Source organism: Trichophyton verrucosum (assembly GCF_000151505.1).
Source record: "Trichophyton verrucosum HKI 0517 chromosome Unknown contig00232_1.f1.exp, whole genome shotgun sequence".
NCBI lineage: Eukaryota > Fungi > Ascomycota > Eurotiomycetes > Onygenales > Arthrodermataceae > Trichophyton > Trichophyton verrucosum.
Genome location: NW_003315497.1, coordinates 1 through 16,806, shown reverse-complemented (window position 1 = coordinate 16,806; position 16,806 = coordinate 1). Strand labels below are relative to the sequence as shown.

At 48.9% G+C, this 16,806-nt stretch overlaps 6 protein-coding genes across 6 annotated transcripts; 1 reads left to right on the top strand and 5 right to left on the bottom strand.

Moving 5' to 3' along the window:
* Nucleotides 1-203: 203 nt before the first annotated feature.
* On the bottom strand, nt 204-2,233 carry TRV_02654 (MFS transporter, putative; the record flags this gene model as incomplete). The annotated part of the gene is made up of 4 exons (XM_003023145.1): nt 204-891; nt 944-1,011; nt 1,067-1,719; nt 1,780-2,233. 4 exons carry the CDS (start codon nt 2,231-2,233, stop codon nt 204-206), a joined length of 1,863 nt encoding a protein of 620 aa, XP_003023191.1.
* Nucleotides 2,234-3,087: 854 nt separating this feature from the next.
* Nucleotides 3,088-4,057, bottom strand: TRV_02653 (uncharacterized protein; the record flags this gene model as incomplete). Its single annotated transcript, XM_003023144.1, has 2 exons — nt 3,088-3,605; nt 3,667-4,057. 2 exons carry the CDS (start codon nt 4,055-4,057, stop codon nt 3,088-3,090), a joined length of 909 nt encoding a protein of 302 aa, XP_003023190.1.
* Nucleotides 4,058-4,521: 464 nt separating this feature from the next.
* Nucleotides 4,522-5,511, bottom strand: TRV_02652 (uncharacterized protein; the record flags this gene model as incomplete). Its single annotated transcript, XM_003023143.1, has 2 exons — nt 4,522-5,074; nt 5,135-5,511. The coding sequence occupies 2 exons, from the start codon at nt 5,509-5,511 to the stop codon at nt 4,522-4,524; spliced, it is 930 nt and encodes a 309-aa protein (XP_003023189.1).
* A 2,352-nt stretch (nt 5,512-7,863) lies between these two features.
* TRV_02651 (uncharacterized protein) lies at nt 7,864-9,836 on the top strand (the record flags this gene model as incomplete). Its single annotated transcript, XM_003023142.1, has 2 exons — nt 7,864-8,546; nt 8,624-9,836. The coding sequence occupies 2 exons, from the start codon at nt 7,864-7,866 to the stop codon at nt 9,834-9,836; spliced, it is 1,896 nt and encodes a 631-aa protein (XP_003023188.1).
* A 67-nt stretch (nt 9,837-9,903) lies between these two features.
* On the bottom strand, nt 9,904-11,238 carry TRV_02650 (uncharacterized protein; the record flags this gene model as incomplete). Its single annotated transcript, XM_003023141.1, has 4 exons — nt 9,904-10,089; nt 10,174-10,287; nt 10,434-11,127; nt 11,195-11,238. 4 exons carry the CDS (start codon nt 11,236-11,238, stop codon nt 9,904-9,906), a joined length of 1,038 nt encoding a protein of 345 aa, XP_003023187.1.
* A 4,494-nt stretch (nt 11,239-15,732) lies between these two features.
* On the bottom strand, nt 15,733-16,653 carry TRV_02649 (uncharacterized protein; the record flags this gene model as incomplete). Its single annotated transcript, XM_003023140.1, has 1 exon — nt 15,733-16,653. The coding sequence occupies one exon, from the start codon at nt 16,651-16,653 to the stop codon at nt 15,733-15,735; it is 921 nt and encodes a 306-aa protein (XP_003023186.1).
* Nucleotides 16,654-16,806: the final 153 nt, after the last annotated feature.

Sequence of the window (16,806 nt, the reverse complement as noted above, 5' to 3'; positions counted from 1 at the left end):
ACATGAATTTACTTGATAGCCATTTCTATTCATCCTCTTTCTACACACCGATAGAAGTAAGAATGAGGGCAAGTGTAGAACTGAGCTCATGCATGAACCGAAGAAAAGATAATCATAATCGTGATATTTGGGTATCTTAAACGCTTGATCTTTCAAGATAACTCGCAGTATATATATATAAGGAAAACGCAGAAATGGGAGGTTTATATAATGTATACGAATCGAGGTCGAGATGTCTTCTCTATACCAGCCGGCGACTTTGAAACACCAGGTCCCATAAGCATTTCAGTTGCTCCGTCCCGCTCTTCTGTACGGAGCATAGCATCCTCTTCGCAATCGAGGGCGGTTTCTCTTCTAACTGCTGATGCAATACCAGCTGCATCAGCTGAGGCCCGCCTGTTTTCCCGTTGAAGTAGGATTCTTAGGGAAAATGCAAGGATTGCAACTAGGAGCATGAATAAAGAGCACACCATCATGCCCTTGATATACCATGGTCCGTCGGTATCAGGGTACAGTCTCGTACCGATCAGGGGTCCGCACTGACCGACAACATTGAGGATAGCCATGCCGGTACCTTTACCTTCGCCTGCAGGTTTATTATCCATGGTCCAGGCTATGATGATAGTGATGGCGGAGAAGAAACCGGCTGCAGCGGGGTATAGACATACATATCTAATCAGGATATGGACTGAGGTTGGAAGATGGGAGTGGAAGTAACCTGTGAGGGCTATAGTGAGGTATGTAGCTGATGAGATAAGGGCGAGAATAATGAGGTAGAAACTGCGGCTCTGGTGACGGTCTGATAGAGACGCAGTTATCAGGACTACTACGAAGGCGAACAGGTAGGGAGGTGCGGAGAGAGCCTGAGAGGTGAGCTTTGAGTACCCCATGCTAGTATGTTGTTAGCAGTTGTCTCTTGTACACTTAGGGGTATCTGACATACTCATGTAATATGGTTGGCAAGAAGACTGGGAGAGAGCTGAATGCTACATTGCAGCTGAGAAACATGAACTATTCAGAGGTCAGTAAAACGCAATATAATGAAGGTATCAGTGAATTAACATACCGCGGTAAGGTAAGACTTGGGATCACACAGCGTTCTACCAACTTCTCCCCAATCAAACCTAGTCTTCTTGATCTCATGCTTCCGCTTTCCAGCCTTCAGCCTCAACTTAGCGACCTTCCGCTCTCTGGGTGTAAGATATTTTGCCTTTCCGGGACCATCAGGGATATAAGACCAGGCAATGAACGCGACAATGATGCTGGGAAACCCTTCGTACAGGAACAATGCACGCCACGGAGCAATTGGTCCGTTTTCGCTCACCCATACGATAAACCAGGCTAAGGACCCGGCAAAAGAGGTTGCTAGGGGAGCAGCGCATAATATCATCCCTGTACGAAAAGCGAGTTCTTCACGCTTATAAAAGAAAGCCAGGAAAAAAGGAACGCCTGGTGAAAAGGCAGCTTCCGAGACACCGATTAGAGCTCTCAGGAAGACGAGCTGCCAGAACGATGTAACCAAACACTGCATTGAGGCAAGGACTCCCCAGGAGAAGACGCAGATGGGTATGTATATGTGTGCTGGAAGGATCTTGTACATCAGAGTCATCCATTCGAAGCATATGTAGGTGATATAAAAGGCTGTAAGAGCCCATTCGTACTGGCCGGAAGAAAGGTTCAGGTCGTCCATAAGCCCTGCGATTCGCGCATTTCCAATATCTACCACATACATCGATTAGTCCATATACCGACACCCCAGAATAAAAAAGGAAGACTCACTTGACCGGTCAAGGAACGACAGCAGATATAGAAATGCCAGGAACATGGTCAATCGTCTATCGAATTTCCTCACAACTTGTCTCTCCTCTTCGATTGTATATGAATTCAACGAATATGAAGCCATCTCGAGGTCATCTTCCACCTCACGCCCCGGGTTATCCCTATACCGTTCATTCCCGGAACGATCCAGCTCGTTATCATCTCCATCTTGTTCATCGTCGGCTTCGTCTTCTCGAGAGGGTGAAATGCCCGGTCTATCATCTTCGTTCGGTATTTCTGTCTCCAGCCGTTTTAAACCCACTCCACGCCCTGACAGGCTGGTAGAGGTAACATCTTCATTTGCCCAGCCCGTCGAACTCGAGCCAGGGGTTAGCATTGACTCAGAGAGAATGTCATCGGTGCGGGTGCCCTCGATGTGCGACGGAATCGCCAAGGGTCGAGTGGATTTGGTCATGTTGATATCGCCTCCAGCTCCGCCATGCAGGTCGTTCGACTCATCGGCGTAGATACTGCGTATCCGGCTCAGTCAGTCGTGTGAAGCGCAAGAACTACTCCGCGATATACATCCCCTTTTCTCACGGTTGAATGGGGGTGAAGGATAATACTTAAATACTTTGGCGGTTTGATAACTAGTCCGACTAACTACTCCGTACTTTTCTATATTTTTAGCTCGCCCGAATCACCTCATGTGACTCCTTGTTGATCCCTCTGCCTGTCTTTAATTTTTGGTGCTCACGGCTTTGCTCTCCGCATTTCGGAGTTAAGTTACGGAGTAATGAAAGGACAATAATGTATGCATCGCGATTGGAAGGCTAGAGGCAGAAAGGGTCAAGGGACGAGGAGGCGACTTGCTCGGCTGTTCGGCGTCTTCAGCTCACTGCACAGCCGGGGGGTCAAGCTCAGTCAAAAGGGGAAAAGGCTGACGGAACGAAGAATTGCTCAGTAATTCGAATGGAATGCTAGTTTGCGCTATCATTTGCTGGGCCGAGCAGTCAGTTAACCACCAGACTTGATCACCAGGAGCGTCATCATCTCGATCCTGCAGTGTGACGCATGAACAGCCGGACCCCCTACCATGCATCAAGTTACCCATTCCAGCCTGATGTTAAGGTGTCTCCATCAACCCCATCACCGTACATGCATAATTTCGTAACTATTCCGCCCCTCCGTTGATCACTGACTCATGAGAGAAACACGGTAGTTGTCTATTTGACAACCTCCCCTAGTTGGCCCTGTCTCGGGGAAGCAGGTAGGTTGCGTCCGTAAGGCCGTGGAGTAGTTATGTTCCCCCGGGGTGAAGTGCCTCAACTATGGCCGGTAGCAGTCGGCCTGTCCACGGACTCCCCGTCGACGTCGGCGTGAAACACGCGGTTTGCCCACAGAAGTTGAACACCGACCGCTACTACTACTACGGCGGGCTGAGTAGTCGACAGTTCCCTTGTCCGACATATCAAGTGACCGCTTTTTCCCTCTGGTTACCTCCCCCATCTCGCGCTGGGCCATTCTGGAGGCTTGTTTCAGTACGGGGATCATGTAGTGCGTTGGGTCATGGTCACGAAGATGACGAAGTAGGTTCTCTGCGCTGTCACCCACGAGTTTTGCCGTCTTTGCGCTCTTAATTCTGGCATGCTCAAGCTGAGCCGTGGCGAAAGCTATAAACATATTGGCAAGGCTTTGATCCAACTCCCGGATGGAAGCACTAGGAGGCGGTGTCAAGGGATCAGACGTCCCTTGTTGCTGGTGACTAGTCTGCCTGCTCCCGAAAACAGGTGTCGTGGCATCAGTCAGAGCGTGGTCAAGGGCTGTTTCCTTTCTCCATCCAGTAACTATGAAAGTCAGTGTTTGCTGTACTTTCAATGGGTGTACTACGAGTGATGTTGAACATACCATGGCCAAGAATAGCGCGTAGAGCAATATTCTTGCTAAACAACGCGTCCAGTCTTCCCATATCATCGTCCTTCCTGATACCCAATATCTCATCTTTGAACAGTTCGATGGCTCCGAAGTGAGATAGACTGTTCCCGTTGTTGGTGAGTATTAGCAACGCCTTGTCGTATACTGTGATTTGGCAATCCTCGAAGCTTTGCGAGCGCGTTTTGATCAGGCCAATATGGTATTCAAACACATGGTTAAAGAGCTCCCTGTACCCAGGAGTCTTTGACAGGTGGATGACTGTTCTGGGTGTCTTGATGGCCTGGTATTTGTGAACAAGGATATATACTTCCTTGTCAAGACTACTCAGTCTATTATCCTCAGGTTTGATGCATTCAAAAGCCATATTTGATAGTCCAATTTATATTAATGCAAAGCTGCTTTCAAGGTCTGGTACAAGAGGATATCAGTAGGGACTGTTGAGTGTGTTTGCTTTGGGTAGGCTGCTAGTTAAAATGGTCATAGTAAAGTGTAAGGGAGAGTCTGAACTGCAGGCGGCCAGATAGGATGCGGGAAGTTCCGTCAACTCACTGGTTTCCCAGGGAATCTCATATTTATACTGCCAAGATAGTCCAAAGGGGTAAACATACTGGTATTATGTATAAAGTCCAAATCCTAAACTACAACAGAGTCAGGTACAAGCCCCAGGCTCCTGACTAGGCTATTAAGGCAGGGAAACAGCACTAATGGCTGTAGAGTATATATAAACAGTGCCAAAGAAATAAGGAAAAACCAATCATCACATAGCAATCATCATAAACCAAAAGGGAAAAAACCAAAAAATTAAACAAGAAGAGCAAACAAACTCTTCTAGTTCCGCTCGTCCCAGAGGCGTTCGATCTCCTTGACTAGGACAGAGACATCGCTTCGCTCGTTGCCTTCACCACAGTCCGTCCACTCACCGCCGTCACGGATACACCAGAACTTATTGTCCACTCTGACGGTACAGCTCTTTGTGACGCCGACATTTGCGCTGTGCTGGAAGCTCTTCCTCATCAGAACAAGGCCGCTGGGTCCATGGTCGCAGTCCTCGTGGCCATCGCGGGCTTCATCACCCTCATCGCTCTGGCGACTAGCACACTTGTTCAGGGCGTTGAAGCTGATTCCGTACTCAAGTGCGCAGTCCTGGACTAGAGCGCGGTCAGGGATATCTTGGTATTCGGATATCATGCAGTTGGAGAAACCCAGGTATCGAACAACGGGCGTTGTTTCGTAGTTGGGGCAGGACTTGGATTCCCGCGAAGAGGAGGAGCTGGCGACCTGTGGTGGGTACGGAAGGTTGGCTGCGCAGAGCATCAGAATGTTACCTACACACTCTGGTGGACCGTGGCGGCAGGATACAGCGGATGAGTCTTTAGAGGCTCTGGATAAGTGGATAAGTATATGAATAGTAGCTGTAGACCGTAGGATGAGAAAGACTTACGATCCGATGAAAGAGAGCTTGAAGTCGACTTTCCGGTGAACCTGCTCCATGGCCGGCACCACTAGGTCGTGCAGACATGACTGCGCATCCGGACACTTGCTCATAATATGTGCTTCAAAGGGTACTTTCTTCGAGTTGTCTGGATCTGTGGTGGTGGAGGTATGCTTGCCATGTCTCGAGCACGCAGCATCCTTCACAGCATCGATGTACTTCTGCGGGAAGTGAGGTTTATGCAGCACAGCAAAGACCGTCAAGCACAGAAACACGGCTATCAAGCAGTGTCTGGCAAAGTTCTTCGCCTTGGAGCTCTTCTGGCCATCCTGCTGGTGCGGAACAGGCGGCGGGATAGTATCATACTTCTCCTTCATATCGACCATAGCTCCGATTTCCGAGGTGTTGCTATTCACTGGTGAGTCAGCAAGGCCCTATACAGCTGTATCACACAAACATCCCCGTCTTCATCGCCCGTCTGTATATAATAATGACTTGGCTGATATTGGATCGTCCATCATTCAGCTTCGTTGACGGCCTCGACGTCGCTTTTCTGACGTTCCTTTGGGACGATTATGTAATTGTCCCACGTGATACAGGCAAAAACACCACCTGCACTTTTTTGTTGCTGGCGAGAAAAAGGAGATGAAAATGAAGCTAGGAAGACAGGACAACGATAACTAGCCAGGGAGAGAGGTGCGTAGGCGAAGATGAAGGATCAAGGGATAAGGGAAGAGCCTTCGCTTGACGTTCTCAAAAGAGATGCCAACTCCGAAGGCAAAGCTGCAGTTTGATACGGATATTTAATCCTGCATAGCAAGTTGCGTCAAATAGCCAGTCAAACAGCCAATCTAGCAAAGGTTGAACATTCCTGATCCCTGCAAAGAGCATGAGAGAAGGCCATATCGATACTACGTTGTAGGTTTGTTGGTTGCCTCTTCACGGTTGACCTGGCTTGGAAGTAGTGAAGAAAGATGCCAGAAGAAACCCTGGGTTTCTGGTCCTCGCCTCTGCGCCCAACATTACGTAGCTTGTTACCCTGCCGAGTTTCAAGGTGCTGGTACGTGGAGATCCTGTTGTTCTGGAAGCCCTGGCATCGTATCAGAAAGCCCTTAGCCAGACAAGGGCTGTCCATGTCCAGGAACACCTCTTCCTGCCTAATTTAGCCCCCAACCAGGGATACGGATGACCGGGCAGTCAAGCTTAAAAAAATTTAGCGAGTGTATGATGATTTTAGGAAGAAGCCAGGCAGAAGGGCGATGTGCAAAGGAGTATCAAAATGATGCAACTGCGACAACTGACCGGTGTGGACCGTGAATGGCATGAAAATGCAACATCTTCCAGACCGGACGGGTGGTGGTTCCGCTTATCAGGAGAAGATGATGCGGCCATGGTTAAGCTTCCAGATCACCATCCAGGACTGACAGGCATCAGACACAGCGTTGCATCAATCCTTCCGCGGAATCCGCTTTAGCAAGTCCGTATATTCTTCTCGTAGGTAGGGAACATAGCTGGACGAGATTGGTTTTGATGCCGATATATTGAGTCTTGCTCAGCCAGAACTCCATCTAGAAGAGTTGAAAAAAATGCCAGAGTAGAGACCGTCTAGGCCGAGGGTTGTCTCCTCAGTCCCGGCCGCTTTGGCTCCAGTGCATTATAGCATCTTAATACACATTGCTTAATGGGACATCCCTGCTTGATCTCCGCCGCTAAGGCACAGAAGCAAACCGTTATCCCACTTTAGTTCGCGGGTAACTAAGTATTAAGACGTCAGTTACGGTTAAAGGGAGAGTGCTCAATATCTCGGTGGGGAGTTTGATATCTGGTCATACAATGCATCCCAGCAGTTGATCCACCCCTGATATCCCGATATGACTGCACATCAACTCGTTGCCGAAGAGAATAGATCCCTGAAGCGATATCGATGGTGGAAATGAGCTGGTCTTTGCATTGTATCTTCCCTGTAAAGACCACCCTTCCCCTTGGTTAGTTTAGTTAGCTGCTTGTTCGGCAGGCCGTTTAAAGGGGGGGTCTGTCGCCTAGTTACCATCATCACCATCGCCTCCAGCACTGCCACCAGGACCACCAGACGGCAGCCGAAGCACTCAGCATACAGGTAGCCGATAGCATCGTATTGAGCCTTCGCAGTTCTTCCGTGACTCCGTACCTTTTTTTTTCCACCTCGCTAGGTTAACTAGCTAGTCAGTTATTCTGAAGCAACGTCGAGCGGTTCTTGGTCCGGCCAATATTTATATAACTATTCACTTCGGCCGTGATAGGGTCACATCGCTATTTTATCCCGAGAGTCATACGAGAATATCCCCTCTGTCGCAGGCTTCCACGCCTCGAGTTATAAAAGGGGCCTGTCGTCTGGGTTTGTGAAGTCTGCTGTTCGTTGACATGTTGGTTGTCAAACGTACTGGTCTGACGTGTATGGGTTTGCTCTAGTTATTCGCCTTCTATATCTCCAATCTCTCCACGGATCAGAGCCTACGATCTAGATCGGTCAATCGCTTGACAACGCCTTATCCTACCTTATCATCGCCAGCGAATACCCTCTAGCGTACAAGCGACGGTGGCAGCTCGGAGACCGTTTTCCTCTCGAAGCGAGCCGGCAGTTGACTAACTAACTAGTTAGTTAACGGGACCGTCTTTGATCTCTCCGTATAAGATCGTATACTCCAGGCCAGCCTCCGTATCAGCACAACACCTCTTGGACCGTCACCCGTACCTCGATAATGACGTCCATCATGTCTGTACACAGTATCGAAGAGGACGAAAGTGACCACAACGCTGCCGTTGAGCCGTTCGAGGGGGAAGACGAAGATGCCAACGGCGAGCCCGGACTAGACCTGCAGGGCGACAAGGAGCAATTGATGCATGACGAGACAGTAGACAACTTCCTTGCACCCCTCGCCGTCAACGATGCCCGCCTGTACCAGCTGGGATGCCGCTTCTCCCAGCTCTACCTCGAGCTCGCGCGCACTTCTGACCGGCAATTCTTACCCACTCCCGTTACCCGGCTGCCAAACGGCCAGGAGACGGGGCGCTACCTAGCCATAGATGTTGGCGGGAGCAATCTCAGGGTCGCCTTCATCGAACTACTCGGCGCTGCCGCCGACGACCTGGAAAACAGCAGCGCCAGCAGCAGCAGCAACGGGCATCCGGCCAGCGAAGCCGTCTCCAACATGGAAAAGTCACGTGATACACTCCGAAAGGCGCAGAGGCATCGAGTGCGACGGACGTTGGAGAAAGCATGGCCGATAGCTGAGCATCTCAAGATGGACAAGGCCGAAGATCTCTTCCTGTGGATCGGGGACTGCATGGCCGAGGTGGTGGCGGACAGCCTAGCTACCGATGCGGACGTCCAGGATGCCCCTGAGGAGCTTGAGATGGGCATTACCTTCAGCTTTCCCATGATGTATGTATAAATCTACTTGATAAAGTAGAGAAGATGATATGCACGGCTGCTAGAATCTGGCTAACTCCCTTGGATAGGCAAGATTCGCTGGCAGAGGCTACGTTGATGCCCATGGGCAAAGGATTCGCAATCACATCGGATCTAAACCTGGGTAAGATACTACTAGCGGGCTATGACCGGCATACCCGACGTCCATACGGCTCCGACGAACCCTCTACCAAACGACGGAGGAGATTCCCATTGCCAAAGCTGAAAATTGCAGCCATCACCAACGATACAGTTGCTACTCTCGCTTCACTTGCCTACATGGTCAAGTCTCTACCCAACAGCCGAGTTGCCATGGGCCTCATCGTGGGAACAGGATGCAATGCCACAATACCAATGAAACTGACGGACCTACACGAGTCTAAGGCTAAATGTGTCTCCGCACAGCAGCCTGATGCGACAGAGACGGTGGTTAACACAGAGTTTACTCTTGGCGGCGCAGCTCCCCCCTTACGAGAGCTGAAGTTTACTACCAAATGGGATATTCAACTCGACGAGCAGTGTGCTCGACCTGGATTTCAACCATTTGAGTACATGACTGGAGGACGATACATTGGCGAACTGGTCAGGCTCGTCTTCTACGACTATCTAACATCAGTGCTCAAGCTGTCGCCCAAGTCACTACCAGCGAACCTCATACAAGGCTACGCTCTATCAACTAGCTACCTATCTAACCACATAGCCCCCACGCATACCGATCAGGATCTAGTAGCAAAGCTCAAATCTACCCTACCTCCTCCGGAATCAAGCAGCTGGAACTGGGACATCTATACTGCCCGAGCATTCCGGAAAACAGCTAGGATAGTACAGACACGCTCTGCAGGGCTTGTTGCAGCAGCTGTTGTTGGTCTTCTAGCATGTCAAAAGGAGATTCAGCTACGCTCCGATGGCGCTACCAACCCCAGACGATCTACCAATATCATAGTCCCGTCGTTTAACAATTCAACGGATACCATCACAAGCGTGTATAGACCCGCATCTACCACGCCGCAGGACCCTTCTACCCCGGCAATGGATTCGCCGCCATCTGGTTGGCAATCTGGCCCTGAGGAGTTGGTCGTTGCTTACACCGGCGGTATTATCCAGCACTACCCGAATTTCAAGGAGACATGCCAGGGCTTCATCGACCGTCTTGTTATATGGGATGGCCCACAAGAGAGTGGTAAATCTGTGTTTCTCCGAGAAGCTTCTGACGGAGGCATCATTGGTGCCGGTGTCTTGGCTGGCATGGTATCAAGTGCATGAGCCTTTGTCTTACTTTGGTTGTCTACTTTCTTTTCTTGTCCCTGAAACGTCCATGCTTTACGACTTACTACTTGAAATGCCTTGATGTCTCTTCCCCACGATATACATTGTTATGTTTCTTCAACGAAATGGAAAAAATAGATAGGTTGGGGTTGACGCATGTTTGCCTGGCTCGTTTGGAATAAAGCAATATTAACCACAAGTTAATACTACCTGCCTGGTCATCTATCAATTGGAGACCCCCTTGAATTGGCTGAAAACGACTGAACTGGCCAATCTAGGCTCAGTTATCCCGAAATGCTTCAATTTCTAGTTCCTATCTGTCCTAGAAATTTACCTTGTTAGATATTTTATCCTGCAAATGCTCATCACCAGGATGCTGTTGCATTAGGCCCCCTTTCCCCTTTGCCCCTTTTTCATAATAACAACCGCCATTGGATCCATATCTCTTCTAGCCTAATGTCATAACTAAGTGTGGCGGTGCAACCATGTACGATGGTGTGGAGGGTCTTAGCCATCGACTTCTTGGGGGCATAGGTTGCACATGGATCATGGCGCGGCACCGGCCTGATTAACGCTAGGGACAGAAGGATATACCCCGACAGGATTCGTATGGCGAGGACGAGGGTTGGAAACGCCGTTTGTGTGCCTGTTATGCTCTCGCTTCACCGTTGCTAGGGTTGTTGCCGACATGGTAGATTCAGGGGGAATCTGTGTCCGAGAAGTTGGATCTGAGATTGATATCGTAGATGTCGTCATGGTATAACCCGCATGTCTTGCCTGTCTTCTTCGTCTGGGATAAGCCTGAGTAGCCCTGGGAGCCAGAGTAGAAGCCGACATCGTGCTGGGCTCAGGAATTAGTCGGGTGAGAGAGGTCGGGTCCAAAGTTGAAGCCTCAATCAGAGTCGACGGAACTTGCTCAGAGCTCGTTACTTGAGAAGTTGTACGAGTCATGATGGATGCGGATGTCAAGGTGGACTCAGGGAGCATCTGGATGGATGAATCCCCTCGTACCCGAAGAGTGGTAGCACTTGGTTCAGGGTCCAGAGTCTTTGGTTCATGGTCTCCCAGAATACCTGGCAAGCCTGTAATCACTGGAGACTCCTCGTCATTTTCATCATCTCCATTCTCATCATCATCATCACCGTCACCGGGTGCTGGATATGCCGTTTCCGACGATGCAGGGCCCAGGCTGAATGAGCCGGAGACAAGAAGGATAGGGGCACCAGATGGGTAAGGCTGGATTTCAGGAACAATTGATGGTGGTAGCAGTTGTCCGGTAGTGACAGAGCTATAGAATTAGAACGGTTGTGTCAACTCTGATATTTCACCAAATTCAGGGGCAAAGGTTTAGGTACCTGAGGATGGCTACAGCCAACGCGAACATAAAAGAGGACTGCATGACTCAATGGCTCTTGTGGCTTAGAGTTCTTTCGGTTTCTATATTTTGGTTTACAGAATGCTCGTATCAAACTGGTATCTTCCAGCTTGGATGGATGGTTTATATATTGAAGCTGTCTCGGCTACTATTATCCCATCTCAAATGCTATAGATGTCAGGCTCAAGCTTGCAACCCCATAACCACGTCAGTTTCTTGCACATCGTGACAGTATACTTCTTTGTTCCTCATCCTTAAGTGCTATGCGAACTCCTCGATCACGAAATACACGATGTCCATGGTGTTTCATATGTGCTTCTTAGTATGGCGTACAGAGATTTGAACTACACTTTATAGTGCGTTCTCCCACAACAGAGGAACACTGGCTTAGAGATAACTGGTAGTGTGGGTCATAGCGGAGACAGAGATACTAGCGCCTGGTTACGCCAGTTCCCGTCTTCTTGCTGCTGAAACAAATTCTCAATGGCAATCGTTTCCGTGAACGGAGTGTCAAACTTGTATTTCCCTGAGACTAACAGCTATATTGAGTTGGAGATGATGCAAGTTCCCGATGGCGTTTTGTCTGTGGCTGTCGATCTGTGTCAATCGATGAGTTCTGTATACTCCGACATAGTATATACTAGTAATGGCCAAATATATTTGGAGAACGATTCCATCATTAATATCGTTAATTGTTTGCAACTATCTGATCTAGGCTAGGGGTAAAATCGGGGGATTAAAGGGCTCATATAGAGCGGTTGAATTAGGAAACAAGAAATAGACTGGGGGCATAACTCGTCGGGCCAAGAAAAATTCACTTTTTTTATAGCTTTGCTTTTAAGAACCGGTCATCCATATTTCGTTATGATCGTAAAATCCATATGCGCTTAAGAAGCGGTCAGGGTAGGGCCGAGAGTGGCAGAAGCGCTGCAAGACTTGGTGACGGTTGGGCAAACCGAAGTGCAAGTTGGGCAACCCTAGTTGACGCTGACGGTCTTGGTGGTTGGGCATCTCTTGTCGTGGCAAGGGATGGAGGTGGTAACTGCAACAAAGCAAGGACCATCACATGGTGGAGTGTAGGTGGCAGGGCAGAAGGCGGCCCTGTAGGAGAGAGTCCTGGTGTAGCATGGCTTGGGGGTGATGACTGGCGCAGGAGAGGCGCTGACAAGGGTGCTATTAAACTGTTAGATGTGTTTGGGAGAAGTATTCATTGCCGTGTTGTGTTTTCATACCTGGCGGCAATGACGCAAACGGCGATGGCCTTGGAGAAGAACATTTTGAATGATTTGGGATGAGAGTGAAGTCTCGGTGGTTTTGAGTGAAGAGAAGTGGTATGAAGTGAAGCTGGAGAGCTTGGGAGAGGAAGAAATTGCTTTGAATGTCTTTTGCTTGCTTGATGGATCGTTGTCGTTGTCGTTGTCGTTGTCGTTGTTGTTGCTGTTGGATATTCGAGAACTGAAGGAGAGAGGAGCTCACTTATATAGCTTTTTGACGGCTACACGTGAAGCCACGGATAGACAGTGATCCGAAGAAATTTCTTTCCTTTCTCAAAGAATGCAGAGGTTGGGATTCTTTTCGCGCTCAGCTCTCGACAGCATGCATACGGTGAATTGGCATGGCGGCTTCTTGCTCAATGAGAGTCAGAAAATGCATCTACCTATTTTAGAGTTAACGCAGCATCAATTATTTTTTTAAGTTCAATAATGCAAATCTCCCCTGGATGGAAAAAGGATTCGATATAAAAAGAAATATACCCCCGGTCGCACTCGCACCGCCGATGTGCCACAGCAGGGCGGGGGGCAAATCAAGGTAAAGGTTGAGCGCATAAAGAGCCTGCTCTCCTTTTTTTGCAATATTTCTGCAGGATATAAATTCTCCGTGGTATTTAGAATTGGCAGCATGATCTAGCCTTTCATCAGGATTCATGAACAACCCATGCATACCAGGCCGGATGTTTGACGGCTTCCTGGCCAGTGGGCCGTTGAGCAGCAGGTATACGGAGCTCTAGAAGCCAGAGAACGCAGTAGCGCTCGACTGAATGGAAATCGATGAGCACAAAACGCACGGGATCGAGTCGTCCGTCAACAAGGGACCCGGGTGTTGTTAAAATCCCGAACATTCCAGAGAGACAACGACGGAGCACCATGCGCCATGGTCAAGACCAGGTGGGAAGCAGTGGTATTTGCAATTGGAGCAAGCCACCATCCCTTGGAATTTGAATCTTCCCTGAATATTGCGTCGGCAATTAATATGAATGGCAGCAAAGGCTGGTCGAGACACCCTTGGCTAAAGAGATTTCCAGTATACTCCATGCAACGGAGTATACTGTCCCAGGCGGAAGGAGGGAAAAAAAGAGGCTTGACATACCCCTCCACGGACCGGCGCGATGTCATAGCCATGGGTTTCCTATATTTGGAGATGGCCTTCTAATAGCTCATCCATTTCTCCTATATCAGCTATCCTTGCCCGTAGCTCGGAATCAGCAGCCGTTGATGGCAGGGAAGTTTATGGATGTGCATGTATGTACGCTGAACGCTCGGAAGCGAGAGTCAGCCCATGTCCGCGGATTGGACAGGATCCCATTTCCATTAGGCTGTCAAGCTCGCCGCAGTGACAGAGGCCAAACACTCCATTGAATCCTAGTAGCTTCTCCAGTGCATTCCATGTTGAAATGAAGGCATTCAAATAATCAAAATTCATCCCTCGAAGCTCAGAAAGAGAAACGAAAAAGAAAGAAAAAAGAAAAAAAAAAAAAAAGAAAAAGAAAATTTGATAAACAAATGCCAAGCCTTTAAACTTAAAATGGTAATCACGTGAGATTAATTCAAGCCTCACACGTGATTTAATGTCATGTGATGCTGCCTAGCCAGATTTGGATGGTCGATATCGACTTCACTTTTGCGAATGACGGAGAGACTTTAAAAGAGAACAAGAAGGGCGGGAGACGAGGATAGCTACAACGTGCGCCGTTTGACTGGAGAGTGCTCGGCTCTGATTCCTCGAAATCGCTCGTTTATTACTTCTTGTTCGGTGGAGAGTTGGAGGCTACCGCAGAAGGGTGGAAACATGAGTGCTCCCGCTTACTATGAGCTGTACCGGGGCAGCAGGTATATTGGCAACCCACGCTGTCTGGAAAACGCAAGGCTAACATGATTTCACTCTGACCAGCATCGGCCTGTCTCTGACAGATACCCTCGACGATTTGATTAACGAAGGCCGAATCGAACCCCAGCTTGCCATGAAAATACTGTCCAACTTTGACCGCGTCATTACGGAAGTCCTTGCGGACAAAGTGAAGTGCAAGCTCTCCTTCAAGGTATGCATACCGGCTGACCCGGAAAATGGTCTAAACGAGTGCGAGCCGCCCCATGCTACAGTGGCATAAGGCTATCTGTTGTCAACCATTCTTTTCAACCATTTCTTTCGCTTGTGGCTGACATGTAGGGGAATATTCCCCGTCACTTCATTGTACAGGGTCATCTCGATACTTATCGTTTCTGCGATGAAGTTTGGACTTTCCTTGTCAAAGACGTCACTTTTAAGCTAGATGACCAGTCTACCTTACATGCGCAGAAGGTAAAGATAGTAGGGTGTAACAGCAAACGACCCGGAGAGGCATGATCTCTTTCACCTACCAGCCCAATATATTGTGGCATCGTTTTACGTTTCATAACGACAGTTGTGCCAGTCTATCATGGGCTGTGCTATCTCGTATGTATCACCTCCAGGGCGAAATTTGAGCATGGGTCGGGACTTGTGGGAAGGCATTCCATTCCCTGGAGTTTGGGCAAGAATTGGCGTTTGGGACAGCTTCAAGGAGATTCCAAGGATTGACAACGAGATCATAATGACATCGCTTCTGGAAATACTCACGGCTAGTTTGAATACATGAATATCCTCCAATAACGTCTTCTTGTTTCTTCATATATCTGCTACTCCATCGATTTCCTTGGATTTCTAACTGTTCCGATATCCTGGCTGCATGGAAAGTCGAAAATTCAACCTTTTCGCGAAGTACAATGTACAAATCCCGCTCAAATAACCATGATAGAGTTAATGGATGCAGAGAGTGGGATGATATTTTCCGGTGAGCAGGGTTCATACAGCTTTCCGTCTAGCTTGCTATCCGCCTAACCGTAACTAATATATATAAAACTACAAACGAGCTACAGGGCATTATTGCCAACCATTTCGATGACAAGGGCCATGTGCAATTCGTTGCAAAGCCAACGGGGTCCGAGTGGCTACTAAGAGTCTTGGAAATCGACAAGGATATGATGCTCCAATGTCATGGAAATATCGGCATGATTTTATCATCCGAGGGCAATTCCCTTCAGCTGAATAGGACAGAATTTGCACTGCAGTCATCTAGGGATATCCAATCCCAGTGAGGGCAAGCTCCATTCCATCTTCACGAAATTTTCCTATGTTAGGTTGCGGTGTCAGGGCAAAGGAACGCTTTATTTAGGCACGTCTTCTGAGATACCAGCGACCATTCCTCCAGAGTGTGCGTCCATATCAAAGGTTCGACGGTACTACCAGTGGCGAAGATCCAATCTTGAAATCGTTGATCAAAGTGAGCGTAAAGGCGTGAGCGATCTGGAACTCGCCTTGGGCATTTGGATGGAGTCCATCGTATCCAGCTTCGCAATTACTCGTGCCACAGCTATAGTGCTCCTGCAGCTCAACCAGATGTATGGGTGATTGCTCAGTACTCCATTGCGGCAGTGCAAGCCGCAGAATGGAATTATACTCGTCCGTGGAAACTGGTAGGTCACCTCTGCCGATGAAGCTGCGCTGTGGGATGTTCGCAACAGCAAACTTAAGGTTCGGGTTCGCTTTACGAGCGTTGTTTATCAGGCCGTAAAGAGAGGCTACGGCATCCATTGGCTTGCTGAAAAGCCATCCCAGGTCATTAAAGCCGAGCATCAGCAACATCATGTCTGCTGGATGGGCGGATACCACGTCATAAATAAGGTCTTTATCGAACGCTGCTGATCGACCCCAGACAGCAAAGTGATGTCGGTCAAAGTCTGGAGAGACTCCAGGAGCATACCTGCCACTGGTTTTGATGCTGCTTGCTTTGGGAGCCTCCTCTAATTTGTTCATTGGAGGTGCTGGTGCATCTGGCTCAACGGTGCCTGTATACGGCCCTACAAAAGTGACAGGTATACCCTCAGCTTGAAACCACTGCCACATTCGATAGCGCCATGTCCAGTCACCCTGTTTGCCCTGTGTCATTGAGTCACCCACAAACATTACACGGAGAGCGCCTGGCTGTCGTGTAGCAGAGCCCTGGCCGACTGAGGAGACGATCCTGTCTGAGGAATGTTGGTATTGAGACCTCCCTGGCCATCGCGGCGGTGTAGCGCTTAAAAAGGAAACCAGAGCGCACAGTGTGAAGAAGAGAAAGAGAACCTTTGCCATGACGCGCTCCATTATATTTGGATGTGAGGCTGAAGGTTAACGGTCGAAGGTCGTAAGGCCCTTCACAACAACCCAGAGTCATATTTATTTCTACCGGTTTCCCCTCTCTGGCAGTGGCTAGGAATCAATATTGTACAATTCCGAATTACGTGCCCACGTAGTCTA